At 35.0% G+C, this 23,928-nt stretch overlaps 1 protein-coding gene across 1 annotated transcript; it reads left to right on the forward strand.

The window, feature by feature from the left end:
* Window positions 1-609: 609 nt before the first annotated feature.
* Window positions 610-23,887, forward strand: LOC110809727 (Zn-dependent exopeptidases superfamily protein). The gene is made up of 16 exons (XM_022035635.2): window positions 610-940; window positions 2,380-2,493; window positions 2,602-2,716; window positions 4,712-4,794; window positions 4,927-5,003; window positions 9,058-9,135; window positions 10,609-10,680; window positions 10,794-10,867; window positions 16,868-17,000; window positions 17,111-17,182; window positions 17,637-17,756; window positions 18,829-18,900; window positions 20,666-20,806; window positions 21,687-21,771; window positions 21,898-22,339; window positions 23,407-23,887. Exons 1-16 carry the CDS (start codon window positions 865-867, stop codon window positions 23,669-23,671), a joined length of 2,019 nt encoding a protein of 672 aa, XP_021891327.1. The 5' UTR covers window positions 610-864; the 3' UTR covers window positions 23,672-23,887.
* Window positions 23,888-23,928: the final 41 nt, after the last annotated feature.

Raw genomic sequence — 23,928 nt, forward strand, 5'->3', positions numbered from 1 at the left:
TTTTATGAGAACTTAGAAATATAACGTATATGTTATATGAGTCTGGGTACATATATGTATATATATATAAAACATATTGAATACCCTATTCGTATTGAATACAAACAAAATACGAATAGACTTTTTTTTAGTTAACTTTTTTAGTAAAAATTATTAGTTATTTCGTGTTTAAATTTAAATATAATATATAAGATTGTATAAACTATAAACTGAATCTATCATTAAATTAGAATCTTAATTTTAATATAAGTATTTTTTTTCTATTATATTTTTTAAGAGATGAGCAATTAAAAACTATAATTTAATATGATTTATTCATTAAAAAAATTGAATCGATTCATTAGGTTTATTAAGAAGTACATAAATTTGATGTTGAATAAATTTTTTGTTCCAAATTTTAGGGATTGAAATTGACAAAAAACACAATATAATTAGCTATTTTATTTTATTTATATATTAGATAACTTAATAAAAAATGTTTTAAATATTTAATCGTATATTATATACTTACATATTGTATATTAAAAATAAATTATATAAAATTTATTAAATTCTCAAGTGGTCACTAATTTTGGATCAATTGGTCACAAATACTCCCCCAAGTCCTTCCTACGGGTAAGGCAATAGGGAGCAGGATTTGTTAAACCGCTACTGTTTTCTTCACCGTTAAAAAGACGACCCGTCGGGTCCCAAGTCGGGTAATTGTTCGTCTCGTCCCTTTGGTGGATGCTCAAAGATCAGCAAGCAGCAGACAATCGAACCAGTAACAGTCTTCGATCTTGAATCTTCGATAAGATACACATTCGAATATTCGTTTTCGGAATTTCCTCAAGAAAGAAAGAAATCTCTTGCTCCAAGGGGTTTATGGAGGTCGTGGACGTGAAACTTGTCAGTCTTCTTCTTGTAGTCTTCAGTCTCCAGCTATGCCTCTCTTTCTCCGGTGAGTTCCCTTGAGTTCTCTCATGGATTTCTAGCGTTTCGATTTTTCGATTATGGATTCTCTGCCATCCTGACGCGCTTCCGATTCTTTATTTCTTTCTTTTTTTTTTTAAACGTTTTTGATTACGGGAAATTTTAAATTACCGTCAGTTTTGGCTGTTGAAATGAGGTGCAACTGCGAAGACGATAGTGTTTTTAATATAATGTCATTTTTTATTCCTCAAGACAGAGAAGAACAAGTTTCCGCCAACTCCTTTAGTAGAATAAGGTTCCATTCTCTGGTAAATCTTGAGCTGCTTTTTGCCAAATTGCAAAATGCTGGACCTAATTCACCTTTTCGCTTCATTGATCGTGTTCTTTCATTATTTCCTCCAAATTATCATTTTCATCTTTTTTCATGTTAGATGTTAGTTGAAATATAGGATCAGATAACATTCGCCAACTAGGTTCTGAATTACGTGCGACGACCATACCTCTCTTTTTAAAAAGAAAATTGAAGAAATTTGCTAGGACTATAATTTCGGTGCATGAAACATTACATTCTCTAAGGGTTGCTTGACCTTGATCAAAGTGCGGATGACCTCAATTATTGATTGTCAGTCGGGCTTTACACTTATTTATTCAGCATTTCCTGGCAGTCGCTGCTTTGTGATTCATGTGCCGGGTGACTTGTTGGGTTCATCAAAAAAATAATCGCATGGGGTTGTCAGGTTCCTGATTCTGGAGCTAATAATAGAATAAGAAATACAAGGAGACAGAGATGAAGTAGCAGGTAATGGAGAGAAGAAGCTGAGATAAATACAGAAGATAGAGAAGAAGGTTTGAGACAAGAGAATATGTTGAGAGAAATTAATAATTTGTTTGGCATTAAATTGAATGACCAGAAAATACAAGATATCAGCTTCTATATAGTTGACAGTAAACTACTTAAAAGCTAAGGCTAATTAACTAAAAACTAAATTTCACTAATCAAAACATTTTTTTAACCAATAACAAACCCAAAATGCACATATTTTGCTTAGGTCATTACTACCTAGGTCTTGACAGGTGTTCATTCAACATGTATAGGCCCTTGCCATTGTTGGCCACATTCTATATGAAGTAATTTGGTTGTCTTCTTCAAACTGTGTGGAAATAGGAACACCATTAGCAGTAGCTGTAATGTTTTATATCCATGCTATTATCTTTTTTCTTTTCCTTTTTTTCTCTTTGTGAGAAATCAATTTGGTTACCTTTATGCGAGTATTGCACAATGCTTTCCTCTTTTCCTTTAGTATTTAACAACTTTTCAATCATGTTTCTTACTTTTCCTCTTTTGCTTTAATATTTAACAACTTGTCAGTCATGTTTCTTACTTTTGCTTCTGCATGCTTGCAAAAAATTGGCTATCGAACTCTATTGTTGAAATGTTAATCCAATTTTTTGTTATCAAAACTTCAGGACAGATGAATTCAATTGAATCAGTTCCTGATCTCCGGAAGTTAATGTACATAGTTGCAGATGGATATCCTTGTGTACGACTCCTCAACCTATCTGGGGAGATTGGTTGTTCAAGTAAGATCCTTTTCAGGCTTTATTTATCATGCCAACTCTAGAGGTTGGGAAATTTTTTGGATGAATATTCTTGTGGATGGTTATTCACCTTACCATATTTATCTTCAGATCCTGGACGAGATAAGGTTGTGGCTCCAATCATAAGATTCAAGGATGCTAAGGAGCTGGCTCAATCTTCTACTATTTTAGTGTCAGAAGATGAAATTCAAGCTTTCTTCAGTAGGCATGTTGACATTTTTATTTCTAAAACTTGTATATTCTTGGTTTTTTCTCTGCTTTTGCAAGTAAAAAATAACCCATTTTTTCAGAATGCTGGCAACTATAGTACTAAACATGCATATGTGCATTATCATACCCCAGAAGTAATGTAGCATTGTATAAAATTATCATTTTCTCCTCTTCTTCTTCTTCCAAAAAAAAAAAAGTGGAAAGAATTTAACACTACTGGTTTTGAGCAGGATGATCTAATGTGTTCAAGGGGATATATGTTATAACAAGAATATAGGCCTTATCCCTCTTGCCATCTTATGGTTTATTTGGAAAGGAAGGAACAAAAGGACTTGCAAAAACACCAAGTCTTCTTTTGATAGGTTCAATGATTTATGGTTCTAAACCTTGGGCTTTTTCCACTAAGGGTCATCTTCTCTGTATCGATGAGGATTTTGGAGATTAGGTAGACTTTTTGGCTGATCTATAAAGTTTTGTATACGGGTTGCATCCTCTTGATGCTTATATACAATACACTAATTATTTTTATCCAAAAAGAAAAATTCTGATCATATACAAAGATGGCTACATTGAGCTATAGAGATATTTCATTTGCGTAATCCTCTAAAATTTTCTTTGCCAAACTGGCTGTTATATAGGTCTTTTCGAGAAAAAAGGAACGTAAGAATTTTTTCGGGCACTGCTCTTCTTTTCATAGCATGAGATATCATTGGTCCTAGATCTTCTGTGGTGGAGACACTCTTGGAACCTAGTTGATTTACTGCTCCAATGCTGCGTAATTTGGTTTTTTCACATGGCTGGTAGTCCCTTTAGGGTCCTGTTTATACTATTTCCTCTTTTACTAAACCCCACCCCCCCTCCCCCCCCCCCCCCCCAAAAAAAAAAAAAAAAGAGTCATCAGCTAAATGCTTGATCTTGATTTTTTTATAATGGACATGCTGAGATTTTCCATTAGTATCAAACAAATTTCAATTTGGTGGGGCCTTGTTCTGCTAATTGAATATGTGAAAATTTTCTAGAATGGGATAGCTGGACTTGGTTTTAGGTTCATTTACTTTCGTCATTGAGAAATGACCAATCAGCAGATGTGTCTCGTGTGTTTATTCCTCCTTGCAGATCTAAGAATAGATGAATCTAATTTCAAAGAAGGATGTAGATAATCTCTCTTATGCTTTCTTTTATTGTGTATGTGTTCATTTTAAGACAAAAACAATGAATTTAATCATAAGGACTTCATCTCTGTATTTGTAAATTATTCTTGAAATCTTCTATTCACCTGTTAATGCTGACAATTCCAAATAGGAAAAGGAAATCGTAAGATTGGTTAAAATCACTTAATCATATATGTAAATGGCAAGATAGCAATTCAATTAATGCATCCTAATTTATACGGTATTATTATGAAATCGTCTAAAATAACCTATACCTAAGAGTGGTGAAAGTGATTGAAGTAAATTAACAAATATAAATTGAGTTCTGCAAACTTGGATATACATGTGGAGAATATTTGTGGTTGCCTGGCACCATAATTTCTGTATTTGCTTTTTTTTTTTTTTTCTTTTTCCATATGAGAAGGCTAGTTTTATATATTTGTGCTGGGTTCAGGTTCTATTTAGTATTTAGGTGACTTCGTTCTTTTCCTGAAGAAGTTGGTAACTTCTTTTCTATGTGATGTCAGCCATGTCTGGATGTTTATTTTCCTAGGTGTTTTCAACATTATTATTTGTAGAGGGTTTCCATAAAATAGTTACCAAATATTGGACCAAGTGCTGAAATTTATTTCTTGCACCTACTGGGACAGATGGTGCATTATGTCATTTATGGAGGAATTTGATGCACATATCCATCTGATACGATGCTGTTGGCATCCATGGATGAATCGCTTATCCTTACTGTAGTTGTTAGATATTGTTCTCTGCTAATATTTTTCTGCGAAAAGAGTGACAATTCTTTCAATAATCAAAATATTGGATGTCTGTTTCTATTTCAGAATGTTGAATGATTCAAGCTTCACTGAGAATATTGGTGGTGTCCTACTTGAATCAGGAACTGGAATCCAAAATAAGTTGAAAGGTAATTTATCTACTGATTACGAGTCTTTTCATATGAGTTTAAGCTGTGTTGACGAAGTTTCTTACCTAAAGAAAGTTAGGTGGTGGAAATAATTACGTTTTTGTTGCTAATACTAGTATTTTTTATCCCTAGGATTTTCTCCTGATCGGAAGTTCCCACAAGCTGAGTTTGCGCCCTACCAAAGCAATGGTTATGAATGGAACCCAATTGTATGTTATTAATATGTTGTTGGAGTGAGTTCCTTAGAGTTTTACATGATTGAACTTATGCCTGCCTTTTTGACAGTGAAGGCTTCTCTTATGTTGATTTGAAATGCTGATTAATGAGTCATTTCTCTTTGAAAGTAGTTCTTTGATTATACGATGTCCATTGACTTTCTTAGATGTTCATGAGCACTTAGTTAAATAGATTCTAAGAGAATTGGTGAAACTTGTTGATGTCAAACAAATTAAGGTTAATTTACCATCTTACTGGTTTGGGAAAAACCTAGATATCATACATAGAGTAGCTAGGTATCAAAAGCTTTAGACCCTCTTTTGATTCAGAAAAAATTGTTATTCTTGATGCAGTTAGTAATTGTGCCATTGTAGCGCCAGTGCTAAAGTCTTCAATAAATCTCCTATAGAAAGAGGCAAAGCAACAGAAGCTTCACTCTGCAGGTACAGTTTTGGGAGTTGGCCATTCCTGGATACCCTTAAACCTTTTCTGGATCAACTTTTACTCCCTTAAAAAAATGGCAAATTCCAAGAACGCAATACTTGTTGAATGCATATACTAGTTTTCTTGAATGTGCATTTTTCAAGTTAATATAGAGTTTTTCTTCTCCAAGTACTCAAGTTAATGTAGAGTTAGGAGATAAATACTTTTCATGAAGACTGACTCATCTCATCTCATGTTTCAATTGTTGGTTGCCTTCTTCTTATTAGATTCTCATTAGCACTGCACTACCATATCTTTCAAATGCAACCGATTTATTTTGGCAAATACAACCCTCATGGATCTAACATATTATACTAGTTAAAATATTCTTTCATTGAATGAGACCAATTAAGGAAGAAACCAGGATCTCCTCTTCCATCGAAATCAAGACTTTTGACTTTCACCTTCTTAGTGATATATATAACATTATCCCAACATGTCTCCTATCAACTGCGGTGGCTTGTGTAACTTTCAGGTTTTGAACAGGTGGGGCTACTTGTGCACATAAGTGTCTTAGTTCTTTGAAAATTGCATCAGTCGCCCTTTGTATTATTCTAAATCGTATTAATGTCTCTCTCATACGCATCTTGTCTAGCATTCAATTTCATTGTTGTTAAGTCAAAGTTTCTCGTACACTAGAGTCGGATTAGTTTGTTGAAGGCGATAACCTGTCGATGAAACTTGTATAGTCAAACTCAGAGGTTAGGAAAGTCAAAATAGTTTTGGTCAAGCGAGTTCCACAATTAACCAGATGTTCATGTGCCTCACGCTCCTGCTTCTAGTCACTGGACAATGGCAGGACTCTGTTAATCAACTCTGATAGTTGCAAAATTGATTGTCAGTGTCAGATGCAACTGAAAGATAAGATGAAGAGAGGCAGTAGCTAGGCAGTAGCTTGGAGAACATAGAGAGGCGAATGTTGCACTGTCTTGCAGAGTTTCTTGGTGGGGCTCTTGGAGGGTTGTTGATCAGGGGTCTTCTAATGCTAGTGATAGGTACAGTGTCACTCAATGCCCAATTGTGAGTTGTGAACACGCTGGCGGTTGGTAGAGGTTTAAAGTTTTTTGGCCTTTTATTTTTTGTGTTTTTTTGGTCAAACGAGCTTGGCTGTTTGAATGTGGAGTTTTGAGATTTTGGATGTGGTACTCTTTTATATCGAATACTGACTGATGTAGGAAAAATTAGAATTGATGTGTTTACTTGGGGATTTGTTGAAAACTTAGATATCACAATTAGGGTTCTTAGGTATTATTTTTAAGATTTGATTAAGGGACAAAATCAAGTAATGATAAAAGTCTCAACATACTTTATTGAATAAGTGAATGATGATCTTAAAAAAGAGAATTTTTTTTTGAAATATTTTAAAAGCCATTCTAGGAGGGACTTCAGATTTCCAAATTTGCTTATACGGAGCAGATATGTTGTGGCTGTTGTCCTTCTTAGTCAGACAGCCGTATAAAATTTCACCGAGAAGCCTTTCTTCTCATCAGGCTTTCATATTCTTTTATCATTTTCTGTTTTCAAATTTGTTTCTATCAGAGACAAAAGCAGGCTGCTGTACTCATCAATTTCCCAGTCATGCAATCTTCTCTTCACCTTCACATCCCACACCCTATCCTCCCCCATAAACTCACACATCTCCTCCACCTTAGCATCCTTATTGCAAGCAATGTCAAAAATTCTTTTGAATCTGTTTTTTAAGCTGAAGTTCTCCATCCATTTATCATGCCATAATCTAGCCCCATCACCCCTACCAACTTTTCAACCCAGACAGCCCTTGATGTATTGGCTTTCATCCCTAATCTTCTTCCAAAGGCTCATCCCGTGAGCCATAAATTTACCCCTTCTTCCACTCTCCCTCTCCTAATCTCCCCATCTAGCACGAACAACCTTCCACCACATTTTCCCCTTCACCCCAAGAGATCTCCACAACCATTTCCCATGGAAAGCCAGATTTAACTCCACAATAGACTTCAAGCCGAGGCCTCCCTCTCAAACCAGTTTTTTAACCTCCTCCCACCTAATCAAATGATACTTTTTGTTACCATCCTCATCACCCTAAAAGAATCTACATTGAATGTTTTCAAGTCTTCTAGCTATGCTGGCCGGAATTGTTAAGATGGATATGTAGTAGATTGTTAAGTTAACAAGTGTGCTCTTAATCAAAGTGAGTCTTCCCGCTTTAGAAAGAAAATTCTTCTTCAACCCTGATAACCTCCTAATCAAAGTGAGTCTTCCTGCTTTAGAAAGGAAATTCTTCTTCAACCCTGATAACCTCCTGCCAAACATGTCAATAATGGGTTCTCATATTCTAACATCTTTATATTTTTCCCCAAGTGGGGGACCAACGTACTTGATAGGCAAATTAGTGACTTTGCGATCCAAAATCCTAGCCAAACTAGCTTCCTCCCTTCTATCACCAATCCGAACCATTTCCGTCTTACTCAAGTTGATTTTTAGGTCGGAAACCATTTGGAAGCAAAGTAATAAGAACCTCAAGTGAAGAATGATATTAACACTAGGTTCATAAAAGATAAGGCATCATCCGCAAAGAATAAGTGAGACATACTCATCTTAAAAAAGATTATAAATGTGCCAAATAGTTATTTTTCTAAGTGCGATTGACTAAAAAATACTTATATTAATAGGATTGAAAATACTTCTCCTAATAAATATAGAAAAACAAAGTGTAAATAAACTAAAAAATATAGATATAAATTAATATAATAGGCTGATGCACCACCATTTATCCTTGACAGGATACTTCAGATCAACTAGTCAGCATATATTCAGATTCCAATTGTCAAGGTTGTAGGAATAATAGTCATGGTTTATCTTGGGAGTATTTAAATAATGGATGGTGATATGATGTCTGAATCTTCAGTCAATATATCTAGCATCAGTTCTTTTGACCTCTGTGGGCTAAAGTACATGGGTTCTTCAATGATACACCTATATCTAGTTTGCAAAGAAATTGGGAAGCTATTTAGGTTGATCTCTTCCCTATTTCGGTTGTTTTTTGTTTTCATTCATGTTATATTATTTTCTTTCTTCTGTCTTATTAATGAGAGAATTGATTGCAGCCAAATTATCCTAAATATTTAACTTGATAAGAAATAGTTATTTTCTAATATATCACCTCATGTGTAAGCCCATTTGGCTGAAGTTGTTTATCAAATACGTATGTATCATACATTTTGCCAAGTTTTAATTAATTCAGAAAGAGAGCATCAATTAAGATTTTAGCTCAACACTTCTGGTTCTAGTATCACGAGAAACAATCGATGTTAGCAAATAATTCCAAAAGTTTAAGCTACAGAAAATGAATCAATCTATCATTTACATTATTAGGACTTTTCTGCCTTGTATACTCTCTCTCTCTCTCTCTCTCTAAGATTAATCTCTTCCTTTTCTTATAAAAAATGAACATTTTGCTTCTTTATCAGGCTTGCCAATTAACTCCTTGAATAAACTCACACTGACTGGTGCTGCTTTGAGGACTCAAGGACTTCTAATTTTGTATTTTGTTAAACAAGCTAAAGATGCATGATCTTGTGTTTGCAGGGATCTGGTATCATGTGGAACACTTATAATTTTCCTGCATTCTTACTCTCTGAGAGTAGCACGGACACTGTGCTGGAGGTAATTCTTGTCCAAGATTTCTGTGAATTTGGGAGATATCATCATTTATATTTTTGCTGTTTCCATCTCTTTTTGTGTTACAAAGGTTACTTGGTGTTTTCACAAGCTAGAATTCTGGTTTTTATGACATGTGAAAACAGACTTGAGCTAGAGAAGGATTATAAGAACTGAGAGCAATGTTTACATGCAAGTGCTGTCTAACAGCACTAAGATGTTTGTTTATTTTGCTAAATTATATAGTCTGTTAAGGTTGCTTAACCAATTCTTTACCATTTTGAGATTTAGGAGTGTGGTATATAGCTGTATAGAAATGAATAGATCTAACAGAATTATTATAGTATCAGGAGTGTGCAACTCGCATACAGAACTCAGAAGGGGTACCATTAGGCATTAGCTGAAAATTCTGAGGCTGGCACTCAGTTACGTCTTCCTAAGAAGTGATTAAGAAGCCACAAAACCCTGAAACTCCCATCCCTTTTTGTATTCTGAGTGCAATTCTTATTGTAATTTGATCTATTTCTTTTTCTCGTTTTTTTTTTTTTTCAAACATAGACTTTCAAGTAAAAAAGGAATACATGATCTAATCAAAGCTAGTTTAACTGTTTTTCATTTTTTAAATAACTGAAAATGATGAGTTCTATTTCCTCTCTTTAACTAGCATAGCAGGTGCTTGGTATCTTTGCAATTATAAAGCCCGTACCACCTTTAGCTCAGGTGGTTAGGTACTTCACTTCCTCTCTATAGAGAAGTGGTTCTGAATGCCTTGGATTGTGTGCCTCTTGATGTGGTGCGTGAAGCAAAACATTTATATCTATATATAACTAGATGCATGTCTATTGCACTCATATTGGGTTTCAGTTAACTTCTCTGTCTGCCAGCTGGTGACATACATGTGGAAGCTTCAATGAACATTCAATTTTTGTGTTGTTTAGCATGAGACATCATTTTTACTTTTCCACTTTTTGTGTATTATAAGAAGATCGGACAAATAACAGACAAGTGGGCTGGTGGGAAGGCAAAAACAGTATTGCTGAATGAGGATCGGTCTGTCTTATTTTCTCTTGAAAATGTAGGAGCAAATAATATGGAACTCTTGGTGGGTAGACCACTTCGTGTTTCATGATTCCGATGAAAAGCTCGAGTGCTGAGAACTTACCTCTGACCAATCTGAGAACTTACCTCTGACCAATCAAAGCTAATTCTTATGAAATTTTGAGTATATGAGACTTAAAGAATTAAATAATTCTGTTATTTTATGGGCGTTTTTTCCTTTGTCTACTGTTCCATATATACTACTTGCTTGCTTGAGCATGTTTAAATAAACTTCTTTTTATCAGCTGAAGTATTCTACAACTTAATTGAAATGATTACATTTTGCAGGTTGATTGTAATTCATTTTTTAATTCTTTCATGCTGAGTTGGGTAATTACTTTTTATTGATTCATATATCTTCACTCTCTTCTTATCATGCAGATTGCTTCAAAGAAGGACAAGACAAGAAAAGCTTACACTGCTAATGTAGCTGAGTTTGATATGGCGATGGAGGTACTTGATTCTGCTTCTTTGGCATAATTGTCATTGAGTTGACTTTGTAAATCTTTTTAGATTCTCTCATGGTTTACTATTTGTACTTTTCTAATATGTTCCTTTTCAAGTAGACGACAAAAGCTGGGACTCAAAATTCAGAATCTTGTCTGAAAGAAATGACTTGTCTTCCACTAGGTGGATACAGGTACAGTTCTTTGGATACTTTCCATTCTTATTACTCTGCCAATTGACAAAATATATGACCATTTTTGCATTTCTGTTGTTTTTTCTTTTTGCTACTAAGCCCATCAGAGTGTTAATCTCTCATTTCTATTCAAGATAACTAAATTGAACTTCTTTTAGTGGAAAAGTAAATTTGATTGTGTGCCTGAACAAGAAATAAACTCAAGTTTATGAAACATTCAAGTTAGAAAATGTTTACGTTTTGATTTGCTGATAGATAATTAAGTATTATTGGTTAGTAGCACAAATTGCATTCTTTTATAGAACAGATTGCAATTTAATTAAATTTAAATAGGTCAAGTTCTCTAGGCATGGGGATTCCGGGATAGAAGTGTGCAAATTTCATTAATGTTTTTTTCTTTCAAAAAAACGACAGGGGGACACCTGTCTCAGTATTCGTTCTTGAATCAATGACTGAGAGTAAGGGCTAGTGATCAATAAAATCAGACTAGGGGGGCATCTTGCTTTTAGTAGTAAGCAACTCTCTCTAGAAAGTTCTTTCTTTATCGAAGTAAAGAGTAGTTCCTCTTGTTGAAGTCATTCCTCTCCTTTTAAGCGAGCTACTTCGTTCCTCCGATTGATTGAGGCTTTTCTAGGTCTTTGTTGGTTGAAAATGAAAAGGCAGAATAAGGCGAGGAGTGGCGGGAATAGGTCCAAGGCACTCTACTCATGGGTGAATGAAAATGAACTAGTGGTATGCTGCTCCTAGAATTCAGAAAGTAGAAAACTGATCTTAATCAACTATGACATGCATCATTCCGGGTGAACTTTCCTGAATATGATTTTATTATTAATGTTTTTGAATATATTCAAATTGTTTCGTTAATGATCTTACTATTATTTTTTTGAATGGAAAATCAGAAATGAAACAATTTGAATATTATTTTATTATAATAATCTTAAAGTGGAACAAGTGTAAACTAAAAATAAGTAGTTAGACAATCTAAGTGTTGAAGAAATCTGTAAGGCATAATGTAAGATACCATGTCTACTGTTTAGTGACTACCAGGACCAACCAATATGGTCCCGTATGGATGTATTATAAATTCTTGACCAAGGAAGAGTCCAAGCTTCCTGTTTGGATACATTTGGAGAGTAAATGCACCTCCAAGGATAGCATTTTTCGCTTGGGAAGCAGCACATGCGAGCATTTTGACTATTAATAAGTTTATAAGAAGAGAGAAGATTATGGTGAATTGGTGTTGTTCATGTAAGCGAGCATAGGAAACACGTGATCACATCCTTCTTCGGTGTCCCATTGCCCACAGTTTATGGTCTATAACTTTGGAATTCTGAGATACAACTGGGTCATGGTGGGTACAATCAAGGGAAAAATATGAGATTGGAAGGATATAACGAGATGAAAAAAGTATTTGAGGTTCATTCCATTGGCTATTTTTTGGATAGTTTGGAAGGAAATGAATAGGAGTTTTTGAGGGAGTGGAGGAGTATTGATGAAATTGAGAGAGATGGTTCCAGCCCCTTGGAGTGTTGATAATGAAACAAAATCTGTACTCCATAGAGAACCTAGGTTAACTAATTGATATACTTATCGATATGTAAATTCTTTTCATACATGGGTTCTTCACCCTCTTGGTGCATGTAATTTAATACCCTTTATGCTTTTTATTTTTTTTTTAAAAAAGATACTGAATCTACCGTGTGTACAAGAACCTTCCCAAACAATGCATGGAAAACTGTTGATATTTCTGGGAAGTAAATATCGATTTTATTGCTCAATTTGCATAAAATTTGGAGAAACTGGACGCTAACTGGCAAGTGGAATGCCAAACCAGCTTAGCTCAGATGGCATGTGCCCCTTGTGGACTTCTACCCAACTCCATTTTGAACTTTTAGGACACCTTTCAGGACTAAAAAAAAGAAAAAACTAGCAAGAGGGATATAAATATTTCTTGAATAAGCTTTCAAATTGATTTTGGTGAATTTTCTGTGTATACATGGTGAGAATCCAAGAGATGGAGAAAGATGTAGATTGGACTCCACCAATGAGTCAAATTCAATCTTAGCTTAATCTTTCTAGTTATTGTTATTTTTCTAATTACTAGAACTTCCCCCATAAAAATCTAAATAAACCTTATTTGGACTTCCTCTGTAGGTCAAGGCGGTAAGATCAGGAGACAACTTATTTATCCCCTTGGAAACTTTTTGTTATTTGGAAAGAGGGAAATAGAAGGGCATTTGAGGATCCAAAACTGCCTTAGATAGTTTTAGAGATTTGTGATTCTAGATCTTGTGTCTTTGTTTCTTGTTTAAGGATCGCCTTCTTAGTTTTATTAAGGATTTATATTATATTATCTATCTCAAATTAGCATTTTTGCTAGGATAGCAAAGAGAATTGAGGGTACAACGAAAAGATTTCTATGGACTGGAGTTGGAGGAGAATATAGATCATTTAGTTCGTTTGGAGGTTTATTGTCAATCTAAAAGTTTTGGGTGGTTTGGACATTGGGAATCTAAGATCAAAGAATTTATCTCTACTTGCAAAATGGCTACGACACTTTTCTCATGAACCAAACTCTCTATGACACAAGTTGATAAACAGTATCCATGGAGGAGTGAGGGGTGATTGGATGACCCTTTCAGGGTATCCACAACTCACTATAGTCGTTGGAAATCCATTTTCCAGGTCCACCATTTGTTTAGCCCACTTGCTCAACTACATATGGGAAATGGATTGAGAGGTTTTTTTGGGAGGACACATGGTTGGGGGATCAATCACTTGCCAAAAAATTTCACTGGCTTTACGAGTTATCTACTAGATATACTGCCTATTTTTTTTTCGAAATAAAAGTATAAAAGTACGTTAATATTGGTACCAAAGGGATGCCAACCCATTTACAATATATTTACAAATCAATTAGTTATCGAATAGGTTCCTTAACTCCACAAAATAATAAACGGAGTGACCCAATAACAAGAAATAAAGGGTCTGAAATCGTCTATTGTTCATAAGATTATACCATTCTATATCTTCAACCCCTTCAAAAGCCCTTTTGTTTTTCTCTTTCCGCACAATGCAAAAGATAGTAAGTGGAATGATTTCCACATATTTTCTCCTACAACCCAACCCCTTCCAAGCTCAAATTTCTCCTCTCACGGAATCTGAGCACACTCAGCTGATACCAAGAGTGTTTGTAAACCATAGACCATAGCCTGTAGACCACTGGACACCATAATAGCACGTGATTGTAATTTTCCTCCGCTCTTTTGCAAAAATAATAGATATTGACCAAAATCTTGCCCCTTCTTCTTAGCTTGTCTATAGTCAGAATACATTCTCTACTAGCTTTCTAAGCGAACAAGGAGATGTGGGTGGAATCTTCCCCAACCAAATCTACCTATGCGGAATAAAATAATTAGTGCCATCATGCTTGAGGAGCTGTCTACAGAAAGTAGCTGTGAATAGTGCATTCTTTATCTGATTCCACACCGATGCGTCTCTATTGTCATCAAGGTAACTTGGGAAAGTATTATGAGTAGTTGTTCATATTCTCCAATCTCTCAATCATTCAAATGTCTCTGCACTAGACATATGAAGATGTTATCCCCACTGTGATACACTCCTTATGTCTCTAGCTTTGCTGCTAATTTTGGGGAAAAAATATCTTTGAACTTCCATTTCAATCATAACTTTTTTGATAGGAAGACTTCTAATGTCAGGACCTCAATGAACCTGCTAAATTACTTCCCACTAGATTGATGATCATGGATCCTTGAACGTTTTGGTTTGTTCCCATGTAAGTCTTTCTTTATGTACCGTATTTCTGAACCCAGTGATAAGCAATTCCATATTGCCAACGTATTCTGAAAAGCTATAATCTCTTTGAAGGTAAAGTTATGTCCATCGACTACTATTAACCAAAAGCTCAATACTAAAGATTTGTTTCAGATTCAACGCCTTTACCGTGATTTATCTCCTAATATTTACATCTTGTGCTTCAGAAATGATGATACTAATTTCCATTTGTTTTTACATTGTACCTCTCAAAGAGGGTGGTTTGGGCTTGAGATCTCTAGACAAACTCAACAAAGCTCTCATTGGAAAGTGGATCTGGAGATTTTGAAATGAAGCAGTCTCTGGAGATTAATTGTAAAGTATAAATGGTTTAATGGTGATAATTATGACCATTCACGAATCAAGAGCAATACTCATGGGTTAAGCTTATGGAAAAATATATGGAAGCTCAACAACCCTATCCTTCACAACTCTAGCTGGAGTATTGGCAAAGGTAATAAGATCCATTTTTGGTCTGACATTTGGCATGGCATGGATATATTTCAAACCCGATTTCCACTCATTTATGCAATTGCTAGGGATAAAAACTTGCTGGCCAACAGTGCTGCTGATCCTGGTAACCCCAGGCAATGGCATGTGGTAATGAATAGATATCTGAAGGACTGAGAAATTGAGGAATATGAGATTTTGCTTCAGACTTTGGCTAATATTCAATTAACAGATCAGGAAGACAAACTCAAATGGAACCAAACTAAGAACGGACGTCTTTCTGTCAAATCTTTCTACAATTGCTTGGCTGCTAACACAACTCATGGCGAGAGAAAGTTCCCTTCCAGTATCATCTGGAAATCGGGTGTCACTTCCATAATTTCTTTTTTTGCTTGGGAGGCTGCAAAAGGCCTGCCTCATTCTTACCTCGGAGAATTTGATGAAAAGAGGTCTTACCATTGTCAATAGATGCTTCCTCTGCAAAAACAACCTAGAAACTTGCAACTACCTTCTCCTTGGGTGCTCTATATCTCATAACATTTGGTCCACGGTACTCGGCCTACTGGTTATATCATGGGTCATGAATGAGTCAATCACTTCAGAGGTCCTTACCTGGGAAGGCATTAGCAGCAAGAAGAAAACGCTTGAACTCATTTCTTTTACCATTTTTTAGGTCATATGCAATGAGAGAGATAACCATGCTTTTGAAGGGACAAGCGTAGATTTTGGTACCATCATAGATAATTGGTTTCACTATTTTGGTTTTACCGTTTTTGGGGCATAACATAGACTGCTTAGATGATCTTGGTTTCATTGTTGATATACTAATCGACATGTAAGTTTTTGTACATGGGTGGTGCCCCCTTGATACCCTTACATCACTACATATTCACACTTTTATTTAAAAAAAAAAAAAATTTACCATGGCGTGGAAATTGTGGGCTGATTGGATGAATAAATTTGGCTTCAGTTGGATGGTGCCTCCTACAGATGATATTTTTTATGAATTCATGTACTTCGGCGGTTGGAGTAAGAAAAGAAGCAAAGGTGCTTGGCAAGGTGCTATTTTTGCAGGTCTTTGGGCCATATGGTTAGCAAGAAGTCAACAGATTTCTCTTGATCAGGCGATGACGTTCCATTAGCTCAATGAGAGGGTCATCTTTATGGCTTCCCTTTGGGCTTCCCAAACTTAAGCATCTTATAACTATATTGTGAATTGGGACGTTAACGTACACAGAAGATAAAGGAGACAATTTTGTACACACTGTTTTCAATTTTTTATTTTTTATTTTTGACTTTTAATTTACTTATTGAGGAGGATAACTTATTCTTCATCTTTTAGATCTTTCCGTCCTTCCATGCTTTTTTAATGGAGCTTCTTCTTTTATAAAAAAAAATGCTAAGGATTTAGCAGATTTGGTATATATCATGATTAACTTGTAAATCTTTTTTATATGGTTGACACCCTCTTAGTCTCCTATTAAGGGATTTTCTCATTTTTCTCCTGAAAAAAGGTGGTTGTATGTTGACAATTAAGGATGTCCATTGAAATTGCATAAAATTTTTCAGAGAAGATAAGTCCATATTCAGTCATGAACTAAACTCTTTGTGCTTATTACTTGGATAAAATGAAAACTGAATGCATATAACTGACGCAGAAATGGGCTCAAATTTTGTAAATCTAATTTTACTTTATATCTTTATTATGAAGGGCAGTGTTTGGTCATCTCTCCCACCAATTAATATTTCATCCTCAGACCAGAAGAAGCCCATTGTATTAACAATGACCTCCATGGATTCTGCATCATTTTTTCGTGACAAAAATCTTGGTGCAGATTCCCCAATATCTGTAAGTTCAACTTGCTTGATGCATGTTTTTCCATTTAAGATTTTATTTATTTCTCTTACAATTTTTTCTGCCTAAATCAGTATGTAATATTATACCCGAAATACTTTTAGGGACTGATCTCACTGCTGGCAGCAGTGGATGCTCTTTCTCATGTTGATGGTTTGGAGAACCTCAATAAACAGGTGCTTATTAGTTGGTCTTCCTTTCCATATGCATTTTTTTTTTCTGACAATCTGACTATCTTCTAGGATTTGTCAAGTTGTTTTATTGGTAAATGGATTCAAATTTCAGTTTAGTTCTTACATTATTTTATTTCTGATGGTTCTGGCATATTCACTAGCACCAAATTATAGTCTGCTTTTCTTTTTTTTTTTCTTTTTTTTAGAACCAAAAAAAAAAAAAAAAAAAAACAACCAACACAATACAACCTTAAAGCATTTGAATCCATTGTGGTCTTCTGTGCATTAGTGGCACTTGTGCTCTGTTCATAATACTTCTTTTTCCTTCTGAAAATATAAATTATAGCTTACTGTTGCTAGTCATTTATGGGATTATAGGGCTTTTGTTAACATTCACAGTTGTTGTTACTAATTTAAGAGCTGGATGCGTACTGACAGATTCTTAATGTTAATGCAGCTTGTCTTTCTGGTTCTCACTGGAGAGTCCTGGGGTTACCTTGGTAGCCGGAGGTTCTTGCTTGAACTTGATCTGAGGACTGAAGCTGTTAGGGGACTAAATAGCACATTAATTGAGACGGTACATATCAGCTTCTCAAAGTGGTTTGTTACCTAATTTCTCATAGTTTTGGTTAGACCTGCTAAGATTGTTAATAAAGATCCACTTACAGAGATAAATTAGGAGAAGATTGATCCTGATTGCATGGCATTGCTTTTCTTTTCGTTTGATAAAACTACATGTTGCAAGGGTTATTCCTGTTCTTAGTTACCAAAACCAGGTGTTTGAATTCAGAATGTGAGTTTCATGTGCCACCTGCCTGTTCACATGCCAAAAGCACTTCTTATCCCTGTTTCACATGCTCTTAAACTTCATGGGTTTAGGAGCCACCATAGTGCTATCATATCCATCTGACTTTATTCTTTCTTACCATTCCATTGATCCTTGAAGCCACCTGTTGTCAAGCACATACATTTAAATTAAAAGGGTGTGGAGCCTCCTTGCACTTTCCCCCACTCTAGAATGACCAAGTGATGATCAGATACAGGCCTCGGAAGGATTTAGTTCCAAGAGTGATGGATGCTCCGGAAAATTAGCCCATATAATGATCCTTGCATGGTGTGAAACTCTGTAAGATTGAAGTCATCCAGAAAGTCTGCAAACTACTGGATTCAATAAATCATTAATACTGTAGATCATGAGCATCCATGTGTGACCCAAGCGACTTCCCACGTCATCTTTGTCTCTGCCAACTAGTCCAAGAAGAAGAAAGGCCTGTTCCAGATATTTGTCAGAATTAACAATTGACAACCAACATCCCCCAAAATAACCATGCTGCCCTCAGGAGGAGACAAAACAGGAATAACATACGGGAAAGAGTTATCAAACTTAAATGTTTGATGCCAACAGCTTTTCTTTGCCTTAGTTTGTTGTTCTTTGTTTATTTGGTTTTCCCGGATGATACTTCCTCTTTTTGACATGATTTTATTGTAACCGTGTTTCTATTTTGGAGAAATTGTAAAAATAAAGCCTTTTTTCTAACAGTGTCATGTTTACTTAGTTTTATGTTTAGATAATTAATTTTCTTAAATTTTCTTTTGGAGGTTGCAATTATTTTAAGAAGCTAACAAATTGTTTACTGATTGTGGAAAAGGTTGTAGAAATTGGATCTGTTGGAAAAGGCTTAAGTCAAGGGATCAAAACCTTTTATGCCCATAAAGCAGGGGTGAGAATATGTGTATCTCTTTTTTTAATCTTTTTTGAGAGTGAAAATATGTTTATCTTTGAACTTAATATTTTACTCCATTATCAGCTTATAGGTCTCGCTAACTTTTTACATGGCTCATTTTGTTTATGATTCTATCATCAAGGAAGGTAAACTTCACGCATATGCAGTATATATTACTGAAATATTGTTGCCTCTGTAGAAAAGCTGAAAAGCAATCTATGATTATTGTGGCAGTAGTCCTCCAGAAGAGCCACAGATTGGTACATATTTTGGTGAGGATAGTGATGGGTGTCAAGATAGCAGCAGTTCTGTTTTTTTTTTTCCCCATTGGTGGAAATAACGGGCTTGGTGGTTAAGTATTGTTAGCCAATATTGCCATTTTTGAAGAACGTTTATGAATGTTAGGAACTAGGTCAGTAGCAATTTCTTTGAACGAACTTATTGGATCTGTTGATTTTCACCATATTCTTATAAAATGATGCAACTTTTTATGGAATTGTACAATAATAAGGGTTGAGATTTTGAAAAGGATTTTATGAGCAGTTCTTTCTCCCAGTTGGTAAAGATTCAATTAATTCTATGAAACCTTTGCTGGTTATAGTACAACTTTTAATTACCATATGTTAATGCATGCTGGTCACTGGAGTGGAACCTCGTAATGCAAGGGCCAGAAGTTAAGGTTTAATGATAATCATTGGTTCTTTCTCAATTAGCTTAAACAAGAAATGATTACAGTTAAACTAGAGTCTCACATGAAAAGTTGTTCTCACAAGACTGTATATTTTGAGAGAGTATCCAAATATAACTTATCTGCTTAGTATCTATGGAAGAAAGTGATAAACGCATATGGCTGATTTGTCATTGTTAGAGTGCATCCAAACAGCAATGCTTTACCTGACTTAATTATTTGACCTCCCTGGATTTCTGTCAAGGCTGATGCAGGATGTTTCTTCTCTTTCTTGAACTTCTTTTTCTTTTCTTCTCGCTGTAATGCTCTCTTCTATCTAGCAAATTGTTGATTGTAGTAGCTGTTATACAGTAATTGAACCTATTATTTCTTCTCCTTTGTGAATGAAGTGAATTTGCTAGTCTCATCTAATTTATGATCTGATAATTGGTGCATTCCCCTACTTGTTGTCTGCAAATGAATTGGGAGGCTCTTTTATATTAATATCTGGCCCCTTTTTCCTTTTAATTTTTTGTTGTAGATTGGTAGCTGAATTTTACCCCAAAAAAAGAACTGGTAGTTTGATAGCAGAATATATTATCCTCTCTATCTCTTTCTCTCTCTATAGTATTTTCTTCTTCTTAAAAAAGTTCTGTGCCCCTTATTGACATGCCATAAACTGATAATTTTTATTTTTAAAATAGATTATAAGCAAGAGGTTTGACAAGAAAAGAGAATTTGGGATTGAGAGATTTTAAGTGAGTAGACATATTCCAGCAGAAATGGAAAGAATGTAGGATAATGGTTTCTAGTTTACAGCCTTTTGTTTTTACCTGGTTAACAAAGGAAGAAGTTGATCGGAACTTGATTGATTTTCCATGAATCAACTTGTCATGGCCAAGACCAATGACTGAATTATGGTCCTTCAGTTTGTTTTTTGACAATGTATATTTGCATGCAAGTGTTCAAATATTCTAACAATCCTCATGGTCCAAGACAGCCAAAGTTGTGGTTCTTCATACTGTATAGTGACAGTATATATTCGCATGGGTGAGGTGAAATATTACTTACTTTTATCTGTTTGTATTTTTGCAGGTTTCATCCAACACAAATGAGACACTGGATGCTTTAAAACAAGCTGGGGATTCACTCAAATCGGAAAGTGTTTCAATTTTTTCAGCTAGCAATTCAAATCCTGGGATACCTCCATCTTCCCTGATGGCATTTCTGAGGAAGGTACTGAATAATGAACATCTAAGCTTATATTTTTTCTCTTTTAGCAGTTCCTTGCCTTTTTGGCACATAAGATGTAAATATAATACGAAGTTCTCTATTTTCTCACTTGTTTCATTTAAATTTAAGAAACCTGTAAAATAATAACTACTGGGAAAAAAAAGAATTTGAACTTAGCAGTTCTTTGTTGGATGCATTTTATGTTCAGGTTTCTTGTCCCTTTCAGGAACTACTTTTCTGTGCTCCTTGGTTACTAGAATTTCCTGATTAATTGATAAGCTGATTTCGAACTAATTATTCATGTCATAGATCCATACTTGCATGATTATGAAATTTGGTTATGAAAAACCATTGGTCTGAATGACTGCTCCACTCAACTTCTGGAATTCGCCAATTAGAATTATGATTTACTCTAAAAGCCTGATTTTGACTTAAATTAATAACTACTTATGAGATTACTTATCAATCTGAATATTCTGATTTTCATGGCTACAGAAACTTATGAAGCAAAATGGAAAGCAAAGAAATATATGCTCCATTTAGTACATGAAAAAACTTTATTGTTTTCATTTTCTAAATTCGTGTGTCAATCCATGAAAGTATATGATAGATGTGAATTTATAGAACAATTAAGCACAAACAAAAATATAGAAAAGACTAAGAAAATTTAAAAATTTTCTCGCTCCGTCATAATTTTCACTTAATTATTAATTGATGTGTTTTTGTTTAAAATACAATATTAATTTTAGAACTAATAACTCAAAAAAAATTCATGTACCAAAAGAAGCCATAAATTTTTTATTTTCTTTTAAAGACAATTAAATGTAGATTATGAGTTAGATTCCTGTATACTTATTGGCTGTTTTTTTGTCTCACATTACAGAACCCTTTCACCCCTGGGATTGTATTAGAAGATTTTGATAACAATTTCACCAACAAATTCTACCATAGTCACCTTGATGATTTGTGTGAGTTACTTTATATTCTCCTATGATTTGCTTTTTATTTGCCTTAAAACTTATCTCGAATTTTACATGACCATTCCGGATCTCCTTTTTCCTCACCTTCTATTTTGGTTCATATCTTCAATACAGCAAATATAAACTCTTCATCTGTAGCAGCAGCAGCTGCTCTTGTTGCACGTACACTTTACATTCTTGCAAGTGATAGCAAAGATGTAAGTAGTTCCGACCTGAGTGCCATCAGTGTGAATATCACTCTGGTTGAAGAACTTATGGGCTGTCTATTAGACTGTGATCCTGGTCTATCTTGCGAGCTGGTGAAGAACTACATCTCGCCTGCTGGTACATGCCCAAGCCATTATGTTGGTGTCATCCTTGGGGAACCTTCTGCCACGCCATATCCTGGATATGTCAGTGATATTTCTAGATTTGTTTGGAATTTTCTGGCTGATAAAACATCCAAACTGGAGGACAATGCCACTTCTGTTTGTTCTCAAGGTTGTAGCAACAGAAGTGAAGTTTGCATCAAAGCAGAAACCGATGGCAAGGGAGTGTGTGTTACATCCACGACCAGGTAATGTATTTGCTAGAACTTTAATCTAGTAATGGAACTGAATAAAAATTATGGTTATGTTAGTAAAAGTTAAAGATGTTTATGATACCACTGGAGGTTTTATTTTGTCTCTACTCTTTATTGTATTTACTATTGTCATCTGCTGCTAGATTATCTCTTTTACTGACATTGATTTAGATGGTTTTCGAAAATTGAACAGGTCTAGTAAAACCAGAAACCCACTTCTTCCCTCAACCCTAGTTTTTCTTCTTTTTTTTCTTACCCTTCTCTTTTCTGGAGTTGTTTGGTCAGGGAAGTTAGTGAGCATGGTCCCATGGAGAATTTGAGGAACTCAATTGTAGAATAGAAATTTGAGCATACTGTCTCTTCTAAAGATGCATCTATTCTTTTAAAAAATGTAGCATCTTTATGAACTACACGTGTCAGATTAGTTGGTAAGGTTGCGGATTATGTGCTTATATAGCAGTCTTACCTCGATGTGTTGCAACTTGGTCATCTGAGCCAAATTGTGTATAATATTTAGCTTCCCATACGAAACTACACTCCAGTTCTCTTATTTTTACAAATTACTGCTGCATTGTGGATATCTTATATTGATACACAAGAAATTTAGTGGTAATAAGAAATTTCATTTGGTCTGGTAGAGGTGAGTCCTCAAGAAACATTTAGTCAGATGGGAGGATTGTTGCCCTCCAATGAACGATTGGGGCTTGGGTATTAAGATATTTTGTCCGTAAAAACACGTCTTTATTGATTAAATGGATATAGCATTTTCCTATCGGACCTCACTCTTTGTGCACAGAGTTATCAGGAATATATTTTGGCTGCATTGGGAACAATGATGTGCTACCAAATCTAGTCTCTATTTCCGCTTGGCTGTATTATTTTGCCGTGCAAACTTATTACATGCATCTTGTTTACCTACCTTAGTTCATGACAAGTAATCAGAATATATGATTGGGAGTTGTCTGTTCCAGTTCAGGATAAATGAACTAATGTGTGATTTGAAGATCTTACTCTTGAGTTGTTTATTACAGACATAAAAAGATGTTCATTTACTATTCCAGGTATGTTCCAGCATATTCCACTAGATTGAAGTTTGAATCTGGAACTTGGAATTTATTGCCCTCGAATTCTTCCGATACCATGGGAATGCTGGACCCTGTTTGGACGGAGAGCAACTGGAATACAATAGGACTCCGTGTCTACACTGTCCAGGATGCTGCTTATGACCGTATTGTCTTGCTTGCAGGTATTGCCATCACGGTATTAGCTTACCTAGCAATTATATCTACAAGAAGCTTAATCACGAAGGCCTTGAAACGGGATTAAGAAATCTAGTTATAAATTTCTGAAACACTTGGAGAGTGCTAGGAGCTAGGATTAAATACAGGGTGACTGATTGTATAATTTGAATTTAAACTGACTAAAGTTTGTGATCTACCTAAAAATTGATTAGAGATAGAATTTGAAGGTTTCATTGTGCGTTCTGATTTTATATAGAAGTAGAGAGGTTCCTGGTTTTTCCATGGACTTTTCTTATTGGAATGACTTGAACACATCTTTCCCCACAACATAACTTATTTTTC

This window comes from Carica papaya, chromosome 1 (assembly GCF_054855325.1).
Source record: "Carica papaya isolate Zhongbai chromosome 1, ASM5485532v1, whole genome shotgun sequence".
Classification (NCBI taxonomy): Eukaryota; Viridiplantae; Streptophyta; class Magnoliopsida; order Brassicales; family Caricaceae; genus Carica; species Carica papaya.

Excerpts from the sequence above, each read along its gene's own strand:
- LOC110809727 (XM_022035635.2), top strand. The coding sequence starts at position 865 with ATGGAGGTCGTGGACGTGAAACTTGTCAGTCTTCTTCTTGTAGTCTTC. Across the intron at positions 941-2,379 it reads GCTATGCCTCTCTTTCTCCG|GACAGATGAATTCAATTGAA; the intron begins GTGAGTTCCCTT and ends TCAAAACTTCAG. Across the intron at positions 2,494-2,601 it reads TGGGGAGATTGGTTGTTCAA|ATCCTGGACGAGATAAGGTT; the intron begins GTAAGATCCTTT and ends ATTTATCTTCAG.